Source organism: Phyllobates terribilis, unplaced genomic scaffold (genome assembly GCF_046119375.1).
Source record: "Phyllobates terribilis strain yellow unplaced genomic scaffold, ASM4611937v1 Scaffold_4__5_contigs__length_816908805, whole genome shotgun sequence".
NCBI lineage: Eukaryota > Metazoa > Chordata > Amphibia > Anura > Dendrobatidae > Phyllobates > Phyllobates terribilis.
In genome coordinates this window covers 202,094,840-202,114,473 of record NW_027362764.1, presented here as the reverse complement: position 1 = coordinate 202,114,473, position 19,634 = coordinate 202,094,840, and the positions used below count along the sequence as shown (strand labels likewise).

At 37.6% G+C, this 19,634-nt stretch overlaps 1 protein-coding gene across 1 annotated transcript in view; it reads left to right on the top strand.

The window, feature by feature from the left end:
- Positions 1-19,634, top strand: part of GADL1 (glutamate decarboxylase like 1) — a 564,135-nt gene that overhangs the window by 298,458 nt on the left and 246,043 nt on the right. Inside the window, exon 7 of the mRNA XM_073678031.1 lies at positions 5,633-5,712. Within this exon, the coding sequence (XP_073534132.1) occupies positions 5,633-5,712 (80 nt within the window). The remainder of the gene's footprint in view (positions 1-5,632; positions 5,713-19,634) is intronic.

Here is a 19,634-nt window from a genome sequence, read left to right as displayed (position 1 = left end):
CAACAAATTGTATGGTGCAATTTTTCCTGTTACCCTTATGAAAATAAAAAAATTTGGGTCTAAAGTAAAATTTTTGTGAAAAAAAAGTTAAATGTTCATTTTTTTCTTCCACAATCCAAAAATTCCAGTGAAGTACCTGAAGGGTTAATATAATTCTTGAATGTGGTTTTGAGCACCTTGAGCGGTGCAGTTTTTAGAATGGTGTCACTTTTGGGTATTTTCTGTCATGTAGACCCATCAAAGTCACCTCAAATGTGATGTCATCCTTAAAAAAATGGTTTTGTAAATTTTGTTGGAAAAATGAGAAATCGCTGGTCAACTTTTAATCCTTATAACTTCCTAACAAAAAAATATGTGTTTCAAAAATGTTGCTGATGCAAAATACACATGTGGGAAATGTTATTTATTAACTATTTTGTGTGACATGACTCTCTGATTTAAGGGCATAAAAATTCAAAGTTTGAAATTTGCAATATTTTCAAAATTTGTGGCCAAATTTCTGTTTTTTTTTTACAAATAAAAGCAAATCATATTGAAGAATTTTATCACTATCATGAAGTACAGTATGTAATGAAAACACAATCTCAGAATTAGTGTGGTCCATTGAAGCATTCCAGAGTTATTACCTCATAAAGTGACACTGGTCAGAATTGTAAAAATTGGCCTGGTCATTAATGTGCAAACAGCCTTGGGGGATAAAGGGGTTAAATACAAGAGAAGCATGAACTGAGTTATAGATTTAACAGTACTGACCGAACCATTGTTCAACCAAATGTGCTGCAGACGCAGATAAGTTACAAACAAGCCCATTCTTAATTGTACCATAAGTCACAGTTGCATGCATGTCTATATAAAAGCCAAATGGACCAATCATAGCAAATTATAATGTAACTCAAAAGCAAACTCCAAATTACTGATCACTTAAAACTACTATAATTGCAATACCCATTTCATGGAAAATACTTACTGAAATAAAGTTCCACTGTAATGATAATAGACATGAAGAAGATAATACCTACAAATTGGACCCTTAGAAAATGTGATGCGAGTCCTTTCTAGCTGATTTGATCTTCGACAATATGTAAAATGTCACTGGTCATTTTTTGGGTGCAAAATCACAGCTGGTTTGAGTTCACCGGCATCTACGAATTTAATGAACTTTGACACAAAGTCGATTTGGAAATTGGGTTTTACTAGTCCAATTTTTTCACAAGCCAATTTGCATTGAATTGATTCACTAATCTCTACTATTTACCATCTTGGATTTGAGACATTTTTAAAATACATCATTTAATCAATTATAAGTTCCAGTTCTCATATTTATATTTTTACTTGCCTTCGTAGTATACTAAAAGCTTTAATACATGTTTTTTTCCCTCCTAAAGGGGTTGAGCCAACTGTACAACCCCTTTTTAGCTGTAAAAATAAAACAAATGTATATAAAAAAAAAATGTCTCCTAAAGGACCCTTCCTTTTTATGCCAGAAGAGAAAACCTCTGCAAAGAGTGGCTTCCACTTTGGTGGACTCAACATCCATTTATTTTAGCTCTCCCCTGAGATAATAGCTTAGGCACCCTGAATCTAAGATAGCATGGTTCAGATAGAAAAGTCTTTGTAAAGTGTTGACCCTATAAAATACATTTATAGCATATCCAGAGAATAGAATAGTCTACAAATATTAATGTAACTTACATAGAATATAATTAAAAAAGTAATGAACTTGCTTGATCAGTTCTATCCTGTCTCTTCTCCCCTTTATGTCTCCCACAGGCAAACATCTACAGGCATAAAGAAACTGGTTTCCCAAAACATAGGGGTTCAAGAGGTTGAACTGCCAAACTCCAACCTATAAGATATATATCAGATATTCATTTTGTCAGAATACACCAATGAAGCTACTCAGTTTCATTAAAAAGATAGTGTTGGTTTTTACAGATCCATTTAATTTAGTGTAGAAATTCTTTACTTTATGTAAATAAAATTAATTTTTCCATTTCTCAAATGATTAACATTTCAATGAAAATGGATAACGTGAAGGCAGACGTAGATAAAGAACGAAAACCCTAAGAAGTTACGAAAGAGGGAGATTTATTATTTAAGTGGTGATTTAGAAAATGCTGGTGGATGCTTGGCAGTGGTATTAAATATTTCATGCAGCTAACAGCCTGGTCTGTGGAATTTAAAGAGATTGATTTTTAGATTGTGAAAAATGCTTTATAGAATCATTTGGGAGAGAATTAAAACAAAACCTCGGCAAACAATCCCTTTGTAATTAACATTTTTTCATTCTGTTCTATGACAAATCTGGAGAGACCAATTTATTACAAACCGCATTGGCTTATCTGGAGAATACAAGAATCTATAGACTTTAGGGAACACAAATCACGGATCATTGGGAATTGGACTCATTTAAAAATATTTAAATGAACGAGTATGAAGAAATGTATATTCTGAATGACATCTCTAAACCCTTTCCTTTCAACCATTTTTTCAAGCTAAAACAGATTGCAGACTCTCAGGCAAAAATGAATCACAAAGTCAGGAACCAGTTTGCATTTTCAATGAGGTTTCTTATTGAGATGAACATTGACAAGTATCAGGGCTTTTTAATATTTGTGAAAAATTGTATGTTTGTGTGCCACAAAATATTTTAGAGGTTGTCACTTATATTTTGACCACTCTGAAATGTCTTGTGAATGGAGCTTTGTTATGAGAAGTCGTGTGCTACATTTTACTGTTCTTTCTAACCTGTACACTTTACATAGGTAAAAGATCAAAAAACAATATAATGAGTCAGAGGCCACAGTAATCGCTCCATCTAATTGCAACATGAGGAATTTCCACAGCTTATACACTCCTCAACATTGAAATTGCAATACCAAGAAGGAACAGTTGTGAAATTATGGAACTCATAGGATCGATAGACATGTTAATTATATGAAAATTCTGAAAACATGTAAGCAAAATTTTCAAAATATCTCAATTTATTTAGTATCGACTCAGATATGAGCTTCACGTTTAAAAACACACACACACACACTTACACATCTTGAAATGCTATAAATGAGCTCATTAGTGGCTGTCTGAGGAATGTTCTGCCACACGGGATTCCCATGGGCATGCAAATCATCAAGATCCTTTTCTAGCAATTCCCTTTGTAACTGCCGACCAATTATATCCCATATGTGCTCAATGGTAGAAAAGTTCAGAGATTCTTCAGGCTATGGTGGCATATCTAGGCTGCTCACAGAAGTCTAAGTAAAATACAGTCTGGGGTCTTGTTGGAAAATGGCTCCTGGTACACTAAGGAGAAATGTCTGTTCCATTGATTCCACCACCTAATCAATGTAACATCCAATTGATAGTGTAACTGGAATGAAGATTAAAGGGATCCCACTACTGTTCAGTATGCCACGCCACACTACAATCCAGGGAGTAGTACCATTGTGACTTTCCCTTATGAAGGCTTTTTTATGGAGTGGTCCATGTGGATTCCAGACCAGAGGCTCTAATGGAGCTATTGAGACTGAAATTGAGGTCTAATCTCTTCAGCGATGAGTGCAATGATTGCTGGAGATGGGTCTGGAGACAATGTGGGCATCACTATGAAGAGGCCACCATGAGAGATTTTCATACCAGGATTATTGTGTGGAATGGCATAATGTACAAAAGCTGGACATCTCTAGTCTTTGTTCCAGGTACACTAACTGCTTGATATTACATTGATTTGGTTGTGGAACCACTGGTATGGTCATTTCTGCTAAGTGTCCCAAAAGCTGTTTTTCAATATAACAATCCTAGGCCGCATGTTGCTCTTCCTACTGTGAGCAACCTGTGTGGACTAAACATGCTTTTATGGCCTGTAGCCTTTCTCGACTTGTCTCCCAATGAGGACAACTGGCCGGCAATTGCAAATGGAGCTAACAGAAGCAGATTTTGATGATTTTCTTGTCTAAGCACATTCAATGTTGCAGAAAATTACTCAGACAACCATTAATAACCTCAATAAAAGCATGACAAAGTGTATAAGTGGAGGAATTTCTGTGCTTGACGATTATACTCAATGCAAAATAATAAATAGAGATTTAGCAATTTTGTTTTCATTTTTTTCATCATTTGTATACCATTGACATGTCTATCGATCCTATGATTTCCATAACTCTACAAATTTTTCTTCTTGATATTACAAATTGAATGTTGAGGAGTATATAACGTGCATACAGAGCACAAAGTCTGAGCTGTAGCCAATAGTTGGGTGATGTCCATACATTTCTACAGCTGTACAGACAAGAAATATGCAGCCATTCTATTTCCTATATTATAAAGGACCCTTGGTGTGTGCAGCACACTGAAAACTTGCTTTTGATGTTTCAAGAAAGTGAAAAAAGTAATTTCAATCATACTGAATACTACTGTATAATTATTTTCCACATTTTTACATTACGTTACTTTTGATAAAGTACATTGAATACACAATAAGCACAAGCAGTTTTCTTATAAAGCAGACACACAAAAAAGGTTTGCAAAATAATTTGTATGTAGATATTGTCATCATGCTTATTATTATTATTATTATTATTATTATTATTATTATTATTTACCACTGCTGCTACTAAATGCAAAAAAAAATATTATTGTTAGATTGTATCTGATTAAAACAAATTATACAGACTTAGCAATTACCACCTCGATGGGCAGTGATACGTGAGTGGCTTAGTGCACCGTGCTGTCCACACAATTAGAAATGGGCAGCCTGGTCCACAAATTGCTTAGGCGCGCTACGCTGCAGCAACTATCAAAATAACATCTCCATCAGCTATATATTTTCTTCACAGGACAAATTTATGTACAAATTTAATACATATAAGAGGGAATCTGTCTGCACAGTTTTTCAGCTGACGTTATGATTGTATAGTGGAGAATAAATACCTTTGTAAACTTGTACATATGGGATTCGGATGATTGACTAAGAGGTAGAAAGTGAACTTATATCACCACTGTGAACTTCTTGGTACTAGTCTTCTGGGCAGAGCTGAAGCTATGAACAGAGGCGGCCGTAATCAGGTTTGTTGCCGTAATCGCCCCCACTGTTCATTGATTGGCTTCCTGTTCCATGTGTGAATATGCTGAGCTGGACGTCAATCAAGGAAGAGTGGACATGATTACGGGAAAGACCTTAATCACAGAGTTGTTCACTGCTTCTGTTCCACCCTGATGACTGAAGCAGATTGACCCTTGCCATTGACATACATTAACTTTTTTGCTCCCTCCCAGTCATACATTTAATCTTTACTTGGACCTGCTCACAGAGCTACTCATTGTACAGCCATGAAAATATCTGCTGATAGGCTCCTCTTAAGTAGTTTGTAATGTTATATTATTCTATGGGCTATGAATATCCATTTAAATATATTTTCAAATGTGTTTACTCTTAGAAACAGTTGCAATCATTACATGATACCGTGTCCATATAGTAATGAATAAAACATGTACTTCACTTCATTATTCATTATGTATATTTACTTTTTCCATATATGTTAGACTATCTAATTCTTCCATTTACACAATAGTTCTGTAAATCTTTCTGTTAATTTTCCATCTGTATGTACAGTCATTATTTTGTTTTCAACAGTGTCACTACTCCATGAAGAAGGCAGCTGCTTTCCTTGGTATTGGCACATACAATGTGTATTTTGTTAAGGCTGATGATCAGTAAGTGGATATGTAATTTAAACTTTGATTTTTTATTAATCATACAAAGTGTTTGCAATTTTACAAAGCGTCATTCACATGCTTTATAAGCATTTTCTTGACTGATACTTTCCTCAAAAAGAATGGGCGTTGGAATGTAGTTTGCATTTTCAATTATCATTGACTCCACTAAAAACATTTATCAAAAAGATATATAGGTTTGTTTTCCAACAGCTGTATATGGTAGAAGTATATTTAATCTATGGAACTGATCACCTTGTTATCAAAGCTAGTACAGTATGAATGCTCACTAAACAGATAAAAATAAAGTCTAAAAGTAGAAAAACACATTTTATGTTAATTGGTTTTTCTGTTTCAAGCTGCTCAAAAAAAAAAATGTTGGGTACTCATTAAAACAGGCATACATGGAGAAACCTTACCCCTGGAGAAACCTTAGCCCTTAGATCCCAGTCTTAGCTGCTCACCTAGCCAAATCAGATCTCATACTTTGCACTGATGAGGGGCAATACTCTGAAACACTGTGTCTGCAAATTGGGATTCTGGTTGGGCTTTTATCCTAAGTCATATTGAAAGGCTTGTTAAAGGATCGATATTGACTTGTAGGATTGCTACTTCCAATAGGTGGCACTAGAGTTCAAGTCCTCTTCCTATCCAAAGAGACAATTTGCATATTAAAACAGGCATAGTGAATTAAAGGAGTTCTTGGTGTTATTAATAGTGGCACTGGCAGCCATGATGGGAGGGGAACTGGCAGTCGCCACTGAGATTGTAGTGGAAATCTGAGTCAGAGCAAATCTAGACGTTGGAATAAAAAAGGTAGCAAGAAGTTCAGAACTTTTTAACCCCTTTAAAGCCCATGACATATTAATACGCGTCTGTGCCCTGGGCTTTAAGAGCCTAACCCGTATTAGTACGTCATGGCGATCGCCCGTGCACACAGGCTGTGCGGGCCAGATCGTCGCTGGGTGTCAGCTGATTATCACAGCTGACACCTGGTACTATGTACAGGGAGTGGTCCCGCACCGCTCCCGGCACATTAACCCCCGCAATGCTGCTATCGAAGTCGATCGCAGCATTGCGGTGGCTAAGGGGAGGTGATCGGTATACTCACCTCCTCTTCCGGGCTCTAGCGCTGTCTGCTGCGGCTTCCCGGATGTTGCCATGACGACCCGATGTTGTCATGACAACATCCGGGTCACCAGATAGCAGAAAGATTTTTTGGTCATGCGCAGTACATGACCAAACTATCTTCTCACTGTGCAGCGCTGACAGCCTGCATGGCACAGGGATGGTGCTCCATCCCTATGCTATGCAGGCGATCAGAATAAAAAAAGTGAAAGTCCCATAGTGGGACAAAGTATACAAATAAAAAAACTGTCAGAAAGTGAAAAAAAAAATTAAAAAAAATTATAAAAATTTAAAAAAAATAATCCACCAAAAATAAAAATATAATGTACCCATCAATAAATATTATGAAAAAAAAAAACAATAAAAGTACACATATTTGGTATCGCTGCCTCCTGAACGATGTGCCATATAAAATTGTCCCACTAGTTAACCCCTTCAGTGAACACGGTAAAAAAATAAATTAAAAAACGAAGCAAAAAACAATGCTTTATCATCATACTGCCAAACAAAAAATGGAATAACACGCAATCAAAAAGACAAATATAAATGAAAATGGTACTGCTGAAAACGTCATCTTGTCCCGCAAAAAACAAGCTACTATAGAGCTCCATCAGCCGAAAAATAAAAAAGTTATAGCTCTCAGTATAAAGCGATGCAAAAAAATAATTTTTTCTATAAAATAGCTTTTATTGTGTAAAAGCACCAAAACATAGAAAAACAATATAAATGTGGTACCACTGTAAATGTACTGACCTGAAGAATAAAGTTACCTTATCAATTTTACCACAGGTGGAGCAGAATAAAAAAATTAAAAGAAAAACAATTCCTGAATTGTTGGTTTTTTATTTTTCTGCCTCCCAAAAATCGGAATAGAAAGTGATCAAAAAATGTCACGTGCCTGAAAATGGCAACAATAAAAACATCAACTCATCCCGCAAAAAACAAGCTATCACATGACTCTGTTGGTCAAAATATGGAAAAATTATAGCTCTCAAAATATGGTGATGCAAAAACTAGATTTTACAAAATATGTGTCTTTTAGTGTGTGACAGCTGTCAATCATAAAAACCCGATATGATTCTGGTATCTCTGTAGTTGCACCGACCCAAAGAATAAAGTCATCTAATTACTTATACCGCACGAGGAACAGCGTAAAAAATAAACGCTAGGGCTGGGGTTGGGGTTAGGGCTGGGGTTAGGGTTGTTTTTTTTTCTCAAAAGTAAAAAAAAAAAAAAAAAAAAAAAAAAAGATGACGATATGGCAACTAGTGTTGAGCGCAAGTGCTCACTACTTTAGTTTGCATCGGGTGCTCGGGTATGCACTGAGTATCGCGGATGCTCGAGTGACATGCTAGAGTCTCCGCCCCATATGCTTCGCGGAAAAAAAAAACTCTCGGGGATTGCCTGCCATGCACGAGCGATCCCCGCATGGTTTTTTTGGGGTGTCTAATAACCGTGAAACATGCGGGCAAGGACTCGAGCATGTCACTGAAGCACCCTTGATACATTGTGCATACCTGAGTACGCGATGTAAACTCAAGTAGTGAACACTTGCGCTCAAGACTAATGACAACTTATTCAATATGATGACCTAATGTTATCAAATTCTGTGTTGTACCTCTGGGTTCAAAATGTTCACTATACCCCTTGATAAAATCCTTGAGGGGTGTAGTTTCCAAAATGGGGTCACTTGTGGGGGGTTTCCACTATTTAGGCACATCAGGGGCTCTCCAAACGCGACATGGCATCCGCTCTCGATTCCAGTCGATTTTGCGTTCAAAAAGTTACACAGTGCTCCTTCTTTTCTGAACTCTGCCATGCACCCAAACACTGTATTTTCCCCACATATGGGGTATTGGCGTACTCATGAGAAATTGCGCAAAAGGTTTTGGGGTCCATGTTCTCCTCTTAACCTTGTGAAAATAAAAAAATTGGGGCTAAAACATCATTTTTGAGGAAAAAGTTAGATTTTTTTATTTTCACGGCTCCATGTTATAAACTTATGTAAAGGACTTTGGGGTTCAAAGTGCTCACCACACATCTAGATAAGTTCCCTGAGGGGTCTAGTTTCCAAAATGATGTCACTTGTGGGGGGTTTCCACTGTTTAGGCACATCAGGGGCTCCCCAAATGCAACATGGTGTCCGCTAATTATTCAAGCAAATTTTACAATCAAAAAGTCAAATGGCGCTCCTTCCCTTCCGAACCCTGCCGTGCGCCCAAACAGTGGTTTTCCCCCACATATGGTGTATCTGCTTACTCAGGAGAAATTGCACAACAAACTGCATGGTGCAGTTTCTCCTGTTACCCTTATGAAAATGCAAAACTGGGGGCTGAAAAACATTTTTGTGGGAAAAATGTGAAAATTTTATTTTTACAGCTCAATGTTATAAACTTCTGTGAAGCACCTGGGGGTTCAAGGTGCTCACCACACATCTAGATAAGTTCCCTGAGGGGTCTAGTTTCCAAAATGATGTCACTTGTTGGGGGTTTCTACTGTTTAGGCACATCAGGGGCTCTTCAAATACAACATGGCGTCTCGTAATTATTCAAGCAGATTTTACATTCAAAAAATCAAATGGCGCTCCTTCCCTTCCGAACCCTGCCGTGCACCAAAACAGTGTTTTTTCCCCACATATGGGGTATCTGCGTGCCCAGGGGAAATTGCACAACAAATTTTGGGGTCCATTTTTTCCTGTTACCCATGCAAAAATAAAAAAACTTGAGTCTAAAGTAACATTTTTTTGAAAAAAGTTAAATGTTAATTTTTTTCTTCCACATTCCAAAAGTTCCTGTGAAGCATTTGAAGGGTTAATAAAGTTCTTGAATGTGGTTTTGAGCACCTTGAGGGGTGCAGTTTTTAGAATAGTGTCACTTTTGGGTATTTTCTGTCATAAAGACCCCTCAAAGTGACTTCAAATATGATGTGGTCCCTAAAAAAATGGTTTTGTCAATTTTGTTGGAAAAATGAGAAATCGCTGGTCAAATTTTAACCCTTATAGCTCCCTAATAAAAAAAAATTTGGTTCCAAATTGTGCTGATGTAAAGTAGACATGAGGGAAATGTTATTTATTAACTATTTTGTTTGACATATCTCTCTGATTTAAGGGGATAAAAATTCAAATTTTAAAAATTGCAAAATTTTAAAAATTTTTGCCAAATTTCCATTTTTTTCACAAATAAACGCAAGTGATATCGAAGAAATTTTACCGCAATCATGAAGTACAATATGTCACGAAAAAGCAGTCTCAGAATCAGGGGGATCCGTTGAAGCGTTCCAGAGTAATTACCTCATAAATTGACAGTGGTCAGAATTGTAAAAATTGGCCTGGTCATTAACGTGCAAACCACCTTGGGTTGTAAAGGGGTTAAAAAAAAATTATTAACTTTATTTAATTTAATTTTGTTTCTTTTTTTTCTTAATATAGTTGAAACCAGAAGTTCACATACACTATATAAAAAGACACATATGCATGTTTTTCTCAATATCTGACATGAAATCAGAGTAAACATTTCCCATATTAGATCAATTAGGATTACCATAATTTTTAACCCCTTAATGACCAGAGCATTTTCCATTTTTGTGTTTTCGTTTTTTGCTCCCCTTCTTCTCAGAGCCATAGCCTTTTTATTTTTCGGTCAATATGGCAATGTGAGGGCTTATTTTTTGCAGGACAAGTTGTACTTTTAAACGCCATCACTGGTTTTACCATATCGTGTACTGGAAAATGGGAAAAAATTACAAGTGCGGTGAAATTGCAAAAAAAATGCAATTCCACGGTTGTTGTTTTTTTTTACCACGTTCACTAGATGCTAAAACTGACCTGCCATTACTATTCTCCTGGTCATTACGAGTTTGTAGACACCAAACATGTATAGGTGGTTTTTTATTTAAGTGGTGAAAAAAAAAATCGAACGTTTGCTTAAAAAAAAAAAAAAAAAACGCCATTTTCAGAGACCCGTAGTGTCTCAATTTTTCAGGATCTGGGGCCAGGTGAGGGCTTATTTTTTGTGCGTTGAGTTGACATTTTTATTGATACTATTTTGGGGCAGATGTAATGTTTTGATCGCCCGTTATTGCATTTTATTTCAATGTTGCGACAACCAAAAAAACGTAATTCTGGCGTTTAGAATTTTTTTCTCATTACGCTGTTTACCGTTTGGATTAATTATTTTTTTATATTGATAGATTGGGCGATTTTGAAGGCGGTGATACCAAATATGTGTATGTGGGTTTTTTTTTAATTATTTTATTTTGAATGGGGCGAAAGGGGGGTGATTTAATCTTTTATTTCTTTATTTTTTTTATGCTTTTAAAAACATTTTTTTCCACTTTCTGCATGCTTCAATAGTCTCCATAGGAGACTAGAAGCTGCAGTTATCTGCTCGGCTCTGTTACACAGAGGCGATGAGCAGATCGCCTCTGTGTAGCAGAAATGCTCACTTGCTATGAGTGCTCATAGCAAGCGAGACATGACAACCACAGGGGTCTGCTGCAGACCCCGGGTTGTGATGCCCACCCATCGGTGACCCGCGATCACGTGATGGGGTCACCGATGGGAGGAGCTAATGCCGTGCTTCCAGTGCGATGCTGTTAAATGCCACTGTCAGAGATTGACAGCGGCATTTAACTAGTTAACAGCCACGGGTGGATCGCGATTCCACCCACTGCTGTTGCGGGCACATGTCAGCTGTAAGAATCAGCTGACATGTGCCCTGTTCAGTGCGGGCTCAGTGCCGGAGTCCATGCTGAACCGCCCCAGGCCAATAAGGGGTTAATATTTGCCAAATGCCAGAATAATGAGAGAGAATGTTTTAAGGCATTTTTATTACTTACAACAAAGTCAAAAGTTTACATACATGTCATTAGTATTTGGTATCATTGCCCTTAAACTGAATGACTTAGGTCAAACATTTGGGATATCCTTCCAAAAGCTACTCACAATAGTTGGTCGGAATTTGGGCCCATTCCTCCTAACAAAACTGGTTTAACTGATCCAGATTTGTAGGTCGCCTTGCTCGCACCTGCCTTTTCAGCTTTGCCCATAAATTTTCAATAGGATTGAGATCAGGGCTTTGTGATAGCCACTCCAAAATATTGACTTTGTTATCCTTAAGCCACTTTGTTACCATTTTGGCAGTATGCTTTAGGTCATTGTTCATTTGTAAGACCCATTTCCGCCCAAGCTTTAACTTCCTGGCTGATGTCTTGAGATGTTGCTTCAGTATTGACACATTATCTTCTTTTCTCGTGATGCCATCTATTTTGTGAAGTGCACCAGTCCCTCCTGCAGCAAAACAACCCCACAATATGATGCTGCCACCCCCGTGTTTCACAGTTGGGATGGTGTTCTTAGGCTTCCAAGCTTCTCCCTTTCTCCTCCAAACGTAATGATGGTCATTATGCCCAAAAAGTTAAATTTTAGTTTCATCAGACCACAGGACATGTCTCCAAAAATTAAGGTCTTTGTTCCTGTGTGCATTTGCAAACATTAATCTGGCTTTTTTATGTTTTTTTTTGGAGTAGTGGCTTCTTCCTGGCAGAGTGGCCTTTCAGCCCATGTTGATACAGCACTCATTTCACTGTGGATATTGACACAATCTTACCAGTTTCCGCCATCATCTTAACAAGGTCTTTTGCTTTTGTCCTTGGGTTGATATGCACATGACGGACTAAAGCACGTTCATCTCTGGAACACAGAATCCATCTCTTTCCTGAGTGTTATGATGGCTGTACATTCCCATCTTGTTTGTACTTGCATATAATTGTACAGATGAAAGAGGCACCTTCAGGTAACTTGAAATTGTACCCAAGGATGAGCCAGACTTGTGCAAGTCCATAATTCTCTTCCTGATATCTTGGCTGATTTCTTTAGACTTTCCCATGATGCTACACAAAGAAGCAGTGTGTTTCAGGTGTGCATTAAAATGTATCCACAGGTGTGTCTCTAATTAACTCAGATATTGCCAAAAAACCTATTAGAAGCTTCGAAACACAAGACATCATCATATGGGCAGTTCAGAATTGTTTAGAGGCATAGTAATCTTAGTGTATATAAACTTTTGACTTTGCAGTAAGTAATAAAAATGCCTTGAAACATTTTCTCTCTCTCATTATTCTCGCATTTGGAAAATATTAAAATATATTAATCCTAATTGACCTAAAACTTTTTATATAGTACATGTAAACTTCAAGGTTTCAACTGTATGTAGTCCTATTTTTCTTGTTTTGCACTAGTTGCACCTTTCTTTGCGCTTGGACACTTGCACTTGCACTTTGTTGTTCACTATTTTATATTGCAATATATTTTTTATTTTCATTGATCCCTTTCCCTTTACAGCCCTTTTCTTCACATTTACTGCCTTTTAATCTGATATTTTTGTTGGCGGAACTTGTTTCTTATGCCCATACTTCCATGCATGCGTAGTAATCCTCTTTGGCGGCTTCGCCACAATGTGCAGCCGACGCTGCACAATTGTGATGGCGTTTACAATTTACTAATAAGTGCAGTTACATTATATATACCTTCCATGACTGACGTTTGACTGACCACCTCAGTCGAAACTACACATGGTAACGATACACATTGGGCTTAGGCTCCATACCGGATATACTATTATTTGTATATATGTCCCTTTGGTACTTACTGCAGGTATTTTTCACGTCCATGTTTTTGCAGGATCAGTGGCTTTAATATTCTTCTGCCCCTTGTCTTTAGGAGTTCAAGTTCCTTAAAGGATACATTATTATTCATTACAGATCATTTTGGAATCATTTAGGCATTTCATTTATTTCCTTTAGGATATTAGGCACTTTTCACTTTAATTGTTTATCTTTATTAGCACCTGCATTATTCATTTGCTATTTCAAGCATTCATATATCCTTATGTATGATTTGTTTCAGTTCTAATCCTATTGTGTTAGGAGCCTCTGCACTTAGCACTTTACATTGACCTATATCTACCATTTTTTTGTGCTCTATATATACTTTTGATACTAATATACTTCTTAATATTCTGTCCTGCTCTTACATGAATTGTAACCTTGGACATTGTCTTCATAAAACATCTAATCTATACCTGTTTGGCGGGGTGTTTTTTTTTATATACATATATATATATATATATATATATATATATATATATATATATATATAGTACAGACCAAAAGTTTGAACACACCTTCTCATTTAAAGATTTTTCTGTATTTTCATGACTTTGAAAATTGTACATTCACACTGAAGGCATCACAACTATGAATTAAGACATGTGGAATTATATACTTAACAAAAAAGTGTGAAACAACTGAAAATATTTCTTATATTTTAGGTTCTTCAAAGTAGCCACCTTTTGTTTTGATGACTGCTTTGCACACTCTGGGCATTCTCTTGATGAGCTTCAAGAGGTAGTCACCGGAAATGGTCTTCCAACAATCTTGAAGGAGTTCCCAGAGATGCTTAGCACTTGTTGGCCCTTTTGCCTTCACTCTGCGGTCCAGCTCACCCCAAACCATCTCGATTGGTTCAGGTCTGGTGACTGTGGAGGCCAGGTCATCTGGCATAGCACCCCATCACCCTCCTTCTTGGTCAAATAGCCCTTACACAGCCTGGAGGTGTGTTTGGAGTCATTGTCCTGTTGAAAAATAAATGATGGTCCAACTAAACGCAAACCGGATGGAATAGCATGCCGCTGCAAGATGCTGTGGTAGCCATGTTGGTTCAGTATGCCTTCAATTTTGAATAAGTCCCCAACAGTGTCACCAGCAAAGCACCCCCACACCATCACACCTCCTCCTCCATGCTTCACGGTGGGAACCAGGCATGTAGAGTCCATCCGTTCATCTTCTCTGCGTTACACAAAGAGACGGTGGTTGGAACCAAAGATCTCAAATTTGGACTCATCAGACCAAAGCCCAGATTTCCACTGGTCTAATGTCCATTTCTTGTGTTCTTTAGCCCAAACAAGTCTCTTCTGCTTGTTGCCTGTCCTTAGCAGTGTTTTCCTAGCAGCTATTTTACCATGAAGGCCTGCTGCACAAAGTCTCACCTTAACAGGTGTTGTAGTGATGTTTCTGCTGCTAGAACTCTGTGTGGCATTGACCTGGTCTCTAATCTGAGCTGCTGTTAACCTGCGATTTCTAAGGCTGGTGACCCGGATAAACTTATCCTCAGAAGCAGAGGTGACTCTTGGTCTTCCTTTCCAGGGGTGGTCCTCATGTGAGCCAGTTTCTTTGTAGCGCTTGATGGTTTTTGCAACTGCACTTGGGGACACATTCAAAGTTTGCCCAATTTTTCGGACTGACTGACCTTCATTTCTCAAAGTAATGATGGCCACTCGTTTTTCTTTACTTAGCTGCTTTTTTCTTGCCATAATACAAATTCTAACAGTCTGTTCAGTAGGACTATCTGCTGTGTATCCACCTGACTTCTGCACAACACAACTGATGGGCCCAACTAGAGATGAGCGATGTTCGACTCGAACTGTTCGCCAATCTCAAATTCGAGCTGTTTTGGGCGGTGTTCGAGCCGTTCGGCGAACACGAACGATTTGAGAAAAATTCGGCTGTTCGAGGTTATGTTCGATAACTGTTCGTGCACCAAAATCATAACTGAATTTTTTCTCAGTAATGATGAAAATTAATGTTAATACGCAGTTTGAGTGTACAGCGGAGTGGGGGGAGGGGCAGGGGATGGATCTCTGCAGGAATAATGAAGATCTCCATTTTTTTTTCTCTTTCCCGCATTTAAAGTGGGGAGGTGCAATCTGTCAGCCTATCAGCAGCGCACACAGGGAGCGAAGTGCTTTTTTTCACACAAGCAAGGGCATGTGTCATTGGCAGTGTATGTCACATGTCCTTGCCCTATAAGACCAAGCCATTTTCCCCGTCGCCACCATTTTCTCACTGCTGCAGCTGCATGTTAGTCGGCACCGCTGTTGCTGTGTGCGCTATACCTTGTTAATTTCAAGCCAATTTTCGCACAAATCTACAGATAGCTTGGGAGTAGGGAATAGTTGTGATTGCAGTCGTTTTAAGGACTAGGTTACAGCATTTCCTACGACTTTTATCAGGCAGGTCTGTGCTCATAAATAGATAGATTGTGGGAGTAAAGACTAATTGTAATTGCAGTCCTTTTCAGGACTAGGTTACATCAGTTCCTATCAGTTTTTGCCAGGCAGGTCTGTGCCAGTGCTGTGCAAGTTTTTTTCACAGCATTTGGCTGAATCTAGCAAAGCTAATCCTTTTTGGCCTATTGCAGAGTGTGTTAGTCAGTGGAGTAGCCTATCTGTGTTGCAAGATATACCACCTGTGTATAGAATACCAATTTTTTTACTGCACCTAGTGAAGTAAAATCTTTTGGGCATAGCATCATTCTATTAGTCCATCTATACTGACCTCCATCAGGTTGCAAATTGAATATAATTTTTTTCTGCATCTAGCTCTGAAAAAATATTTGGCCTTCTAGCAGTGTGTGGGACTTTCTCTATTAGTCCATCTATACTGACCTCCATCAGGTTGCAAATTAAAAATAATTTTTTGTCTGCATCTAGCTCTGAAAAAATATTTGGCCTTCTAGCAGTGTGTGGGACTTTCTCTATTAGTCCATCTATACTGACCTCCATCAGGTTGCACACTGAATATAATTTTTTTCTGCATCTACCTCTGAAAAAATATTGAGCTTCTAGCTGTGTGTGGGACTTGTGAAATTGACCTCCATCAGGTTGCAAATTAAAAATAATTTTTATCTGCATCTACCTCTGAAAAAATATTTGGGCTTCTAGCTGTGTGTGGGACTTGTTCTATTAGTCCATCTATACTGACCTCCATCAGGTTGCAAACTGAATATATTTTTTTTCTGCATCTACCTCTGAAAAAATATTGGGCTTCTAGCAGTGTGTGGGACTTTCTCTATTAGTCCATCTATACTGACCTCCATCACGCTGCAAATTCAAAATAATTTTTTGTCTGCATATAGCTCTGAAAAAATATTTGGCCTTCTAGCAGTGTGTGGGACTTTCTCTATTAGTCCATCTATACTGACCTCCATCAGGTTGCAAATTAAAAATAATTTTTATCTGCATCTACCTCTAAAAAAATATTTGGGCTTCTAGCTGTGTGTGGGACTTGTTCTATTAGTCCATCTATACTGACCTCCATCAGGTTGCAAACTGAATATAATTTTTTTCTGCATCTAGCTCTGAAAAAATATTTGGCCTTCTAGCAGTGTGTGGGACTTTCTCTATTAGTCCATCTATACTGACCTCCATCAGGTTGCAAACTGAATATATTTTTTTTCTGCATCTACCTCTGAAAAAATATTGGGCTTCTAGCAGTGTGTGGGACTTTCTCTATTAGTCCATCTATACTGACCTCCATCACGCTGCAAATTCAAAATAATTTTTTGTCTGCATCTAGCTCTGAAAAAATATTTGGCCTTCTAGCAGTGTGTGGGACTTTCTCTATTATTCCATCTATACTGACCTCCATCAGGTTGCAAATTAAAAATAATTTTTATCTGCATCTACCTCTGAAAATATATTTGGGCTTCTAGCTGTGTGTGGGACTTGTTCTATTAGTCCATCTATACTGACCTCCATCAGGTTGCAAACTGAATATAATTTTTTGTCTGCATCTAGCTCTGAAAAAATATTTGGCCTTCTAGCAGTGTGTGGGACTTTCTCTATTAGTCCATCTATACTGACCTCCATCAGGTTGCAAATTAAAAATAATTCTTATCTGCATCTAGCTCTGAAAAAATATTTGGCCTTCTAGCAGTGTGTGGGACGTTCTCTATTAGTCCATCTATACTGACCTCCATCAGGTTGCAAATTCAAAATAATTTTTTGTCTGCATCTAGCTCTGAAAAAATATTTGGCCTTCTAGCAGTGTGTGGGACTTTCTCTATTAGTCCATCTATACTGACCTCCATCAGGCTGCAAATTAAAAATAATTTTTATCTGCATCTACCTCTGAAAAAATAATTGGCCTTCTAGCTGGGTGTGGGACTTGTTCTATTAGTCCATCTATACTGACCTCCATCAGGTTGCAAACTGAATATAATTTTTTTCTGCATCTACCTCTGAAAAAATATTGGGCTTCTAGCTGTGTGTGGGACTTGTGAAATTGACCTCCATCAGGTTGCAAATTAAAAATAATTTTTATCTGCATCTAGCTCTGAAAAAATATTTGGGCTTCTAGCTGTGTGTGGGACTTGTTCTATTAGTCCATCTATACTGACCTCCATCAGGTTGCAAGCTGAATATATTTTTTTCTGCATCTACCTCTGAAAAAATATTGGGCTTCTAGCAGTGTGTGGGACTTTCTCTATTAGTCCATCTATACTGACCTCCATCACGCTGCAAATTCAAAATAATTTTTTGTCTGCATCTAGCTCTGAAAAAATATTTGGCCTTCTAGCAGTGTGTGGGACTTTCTCTATTAGTCCATCTATACTGACCTCCATCAGGTTGCAAACTGAATATAATTTTTTTCTGCATCTACCTCTGAAAAAATATTGGGCTTCTAGCTGTGTGTGGGACTTGTGAAATTGACCTCCATCAGGTTGCAAATTAAAAATAATTTTTATCTGCATCTACCTCTGAAAAAATATTTGGGCTTCTAGCTTTGTGTGGGTCTTGTTCTATTAGTCCATCTATACTGACCTCCATCAGGTTGCAAACTGAATATATTTTTTTTCTGCATCTACCTCTGAAAAAATATTGGGCTTCTAGCAGTGTGTGGGACTTTCTCTATTAGTCCATCTATACTGACCTCCATCACGCTGCAAATTCAAAATAATTTTTTGTCTGCATCTAGCTCTGAAAAAATATTTGGCCTTCTAGCAGTGTGTGGGACTTTCTCTATTAGTCCATCTATACTGACCTCCATCAGGTTGCAAATTAAAAATAATTTTTATCTGCATCTAACTCTAAAAAAATATTTGGGCTTCTAGCTGTGTGTGGGACTTGTTCTATTAGTCCATCTATACTGACCTCCATCAGGTTGCAAACTGAATATAATTTTTTTCTGCATCTAGCTCTGAAAAAATATTTGGCCTTCTAGCAGTGTGTGGGACTTTCTCTATTAGTCCATCTATACTGACCTCCATCAGGTTGCAAATTAAAAATAATTTTTATCTGCATCTAACTCTAACAAAATATTTGGGCTTCTAGCTGTGTGTGGGACTTGTTCTATTAGTCCATCTATACTGACCTCCATCAGGTTGCAAACTGAATATAATTTTTTTCTGCATCTAGCTCTGAAAAAATATTTGGCCTTCTAGCAGTGTGTTTGACTTTCTCTATTAGTCCATCTATACTGACCTCCATCAGGTTGCAAACTGAATACATTTTTTTTCTGCATCTACCTCTGAAAAAATATTGGGCTTCTAGCAGTGTGTTGGACTTTCTCTATTAGTCCATCTATACTGACTTCCATCAGGTTGCAAATTAAAAATAATTCTTATCTGCATCTAGCTCTGAAAAAATATTTGGCCTTCTAGCTGTGTGTGGGACTTTCTCTATTAGTCCATCTATACTGACCTCCATCAGGTTGCAAATTCAAAATAATTTTTTGTCTGCATCTAGCTCTGAAAAAATATTTGGCCTTCTAGCAGTGTGTGGGACTTTCTCTATTAGTCCATCTATACTGACCTCCATCAGGCTGCAAATTAAAAATAATTTTTAACTGCATCTACCTCTGAAAAAATATTTGGCCTTCTAGCTGTGTGTGGGACTTGTTCTATTAGTCCATCTATACTGACCTCCATCAGGTTGCAAACTGAATATAATTTTTTT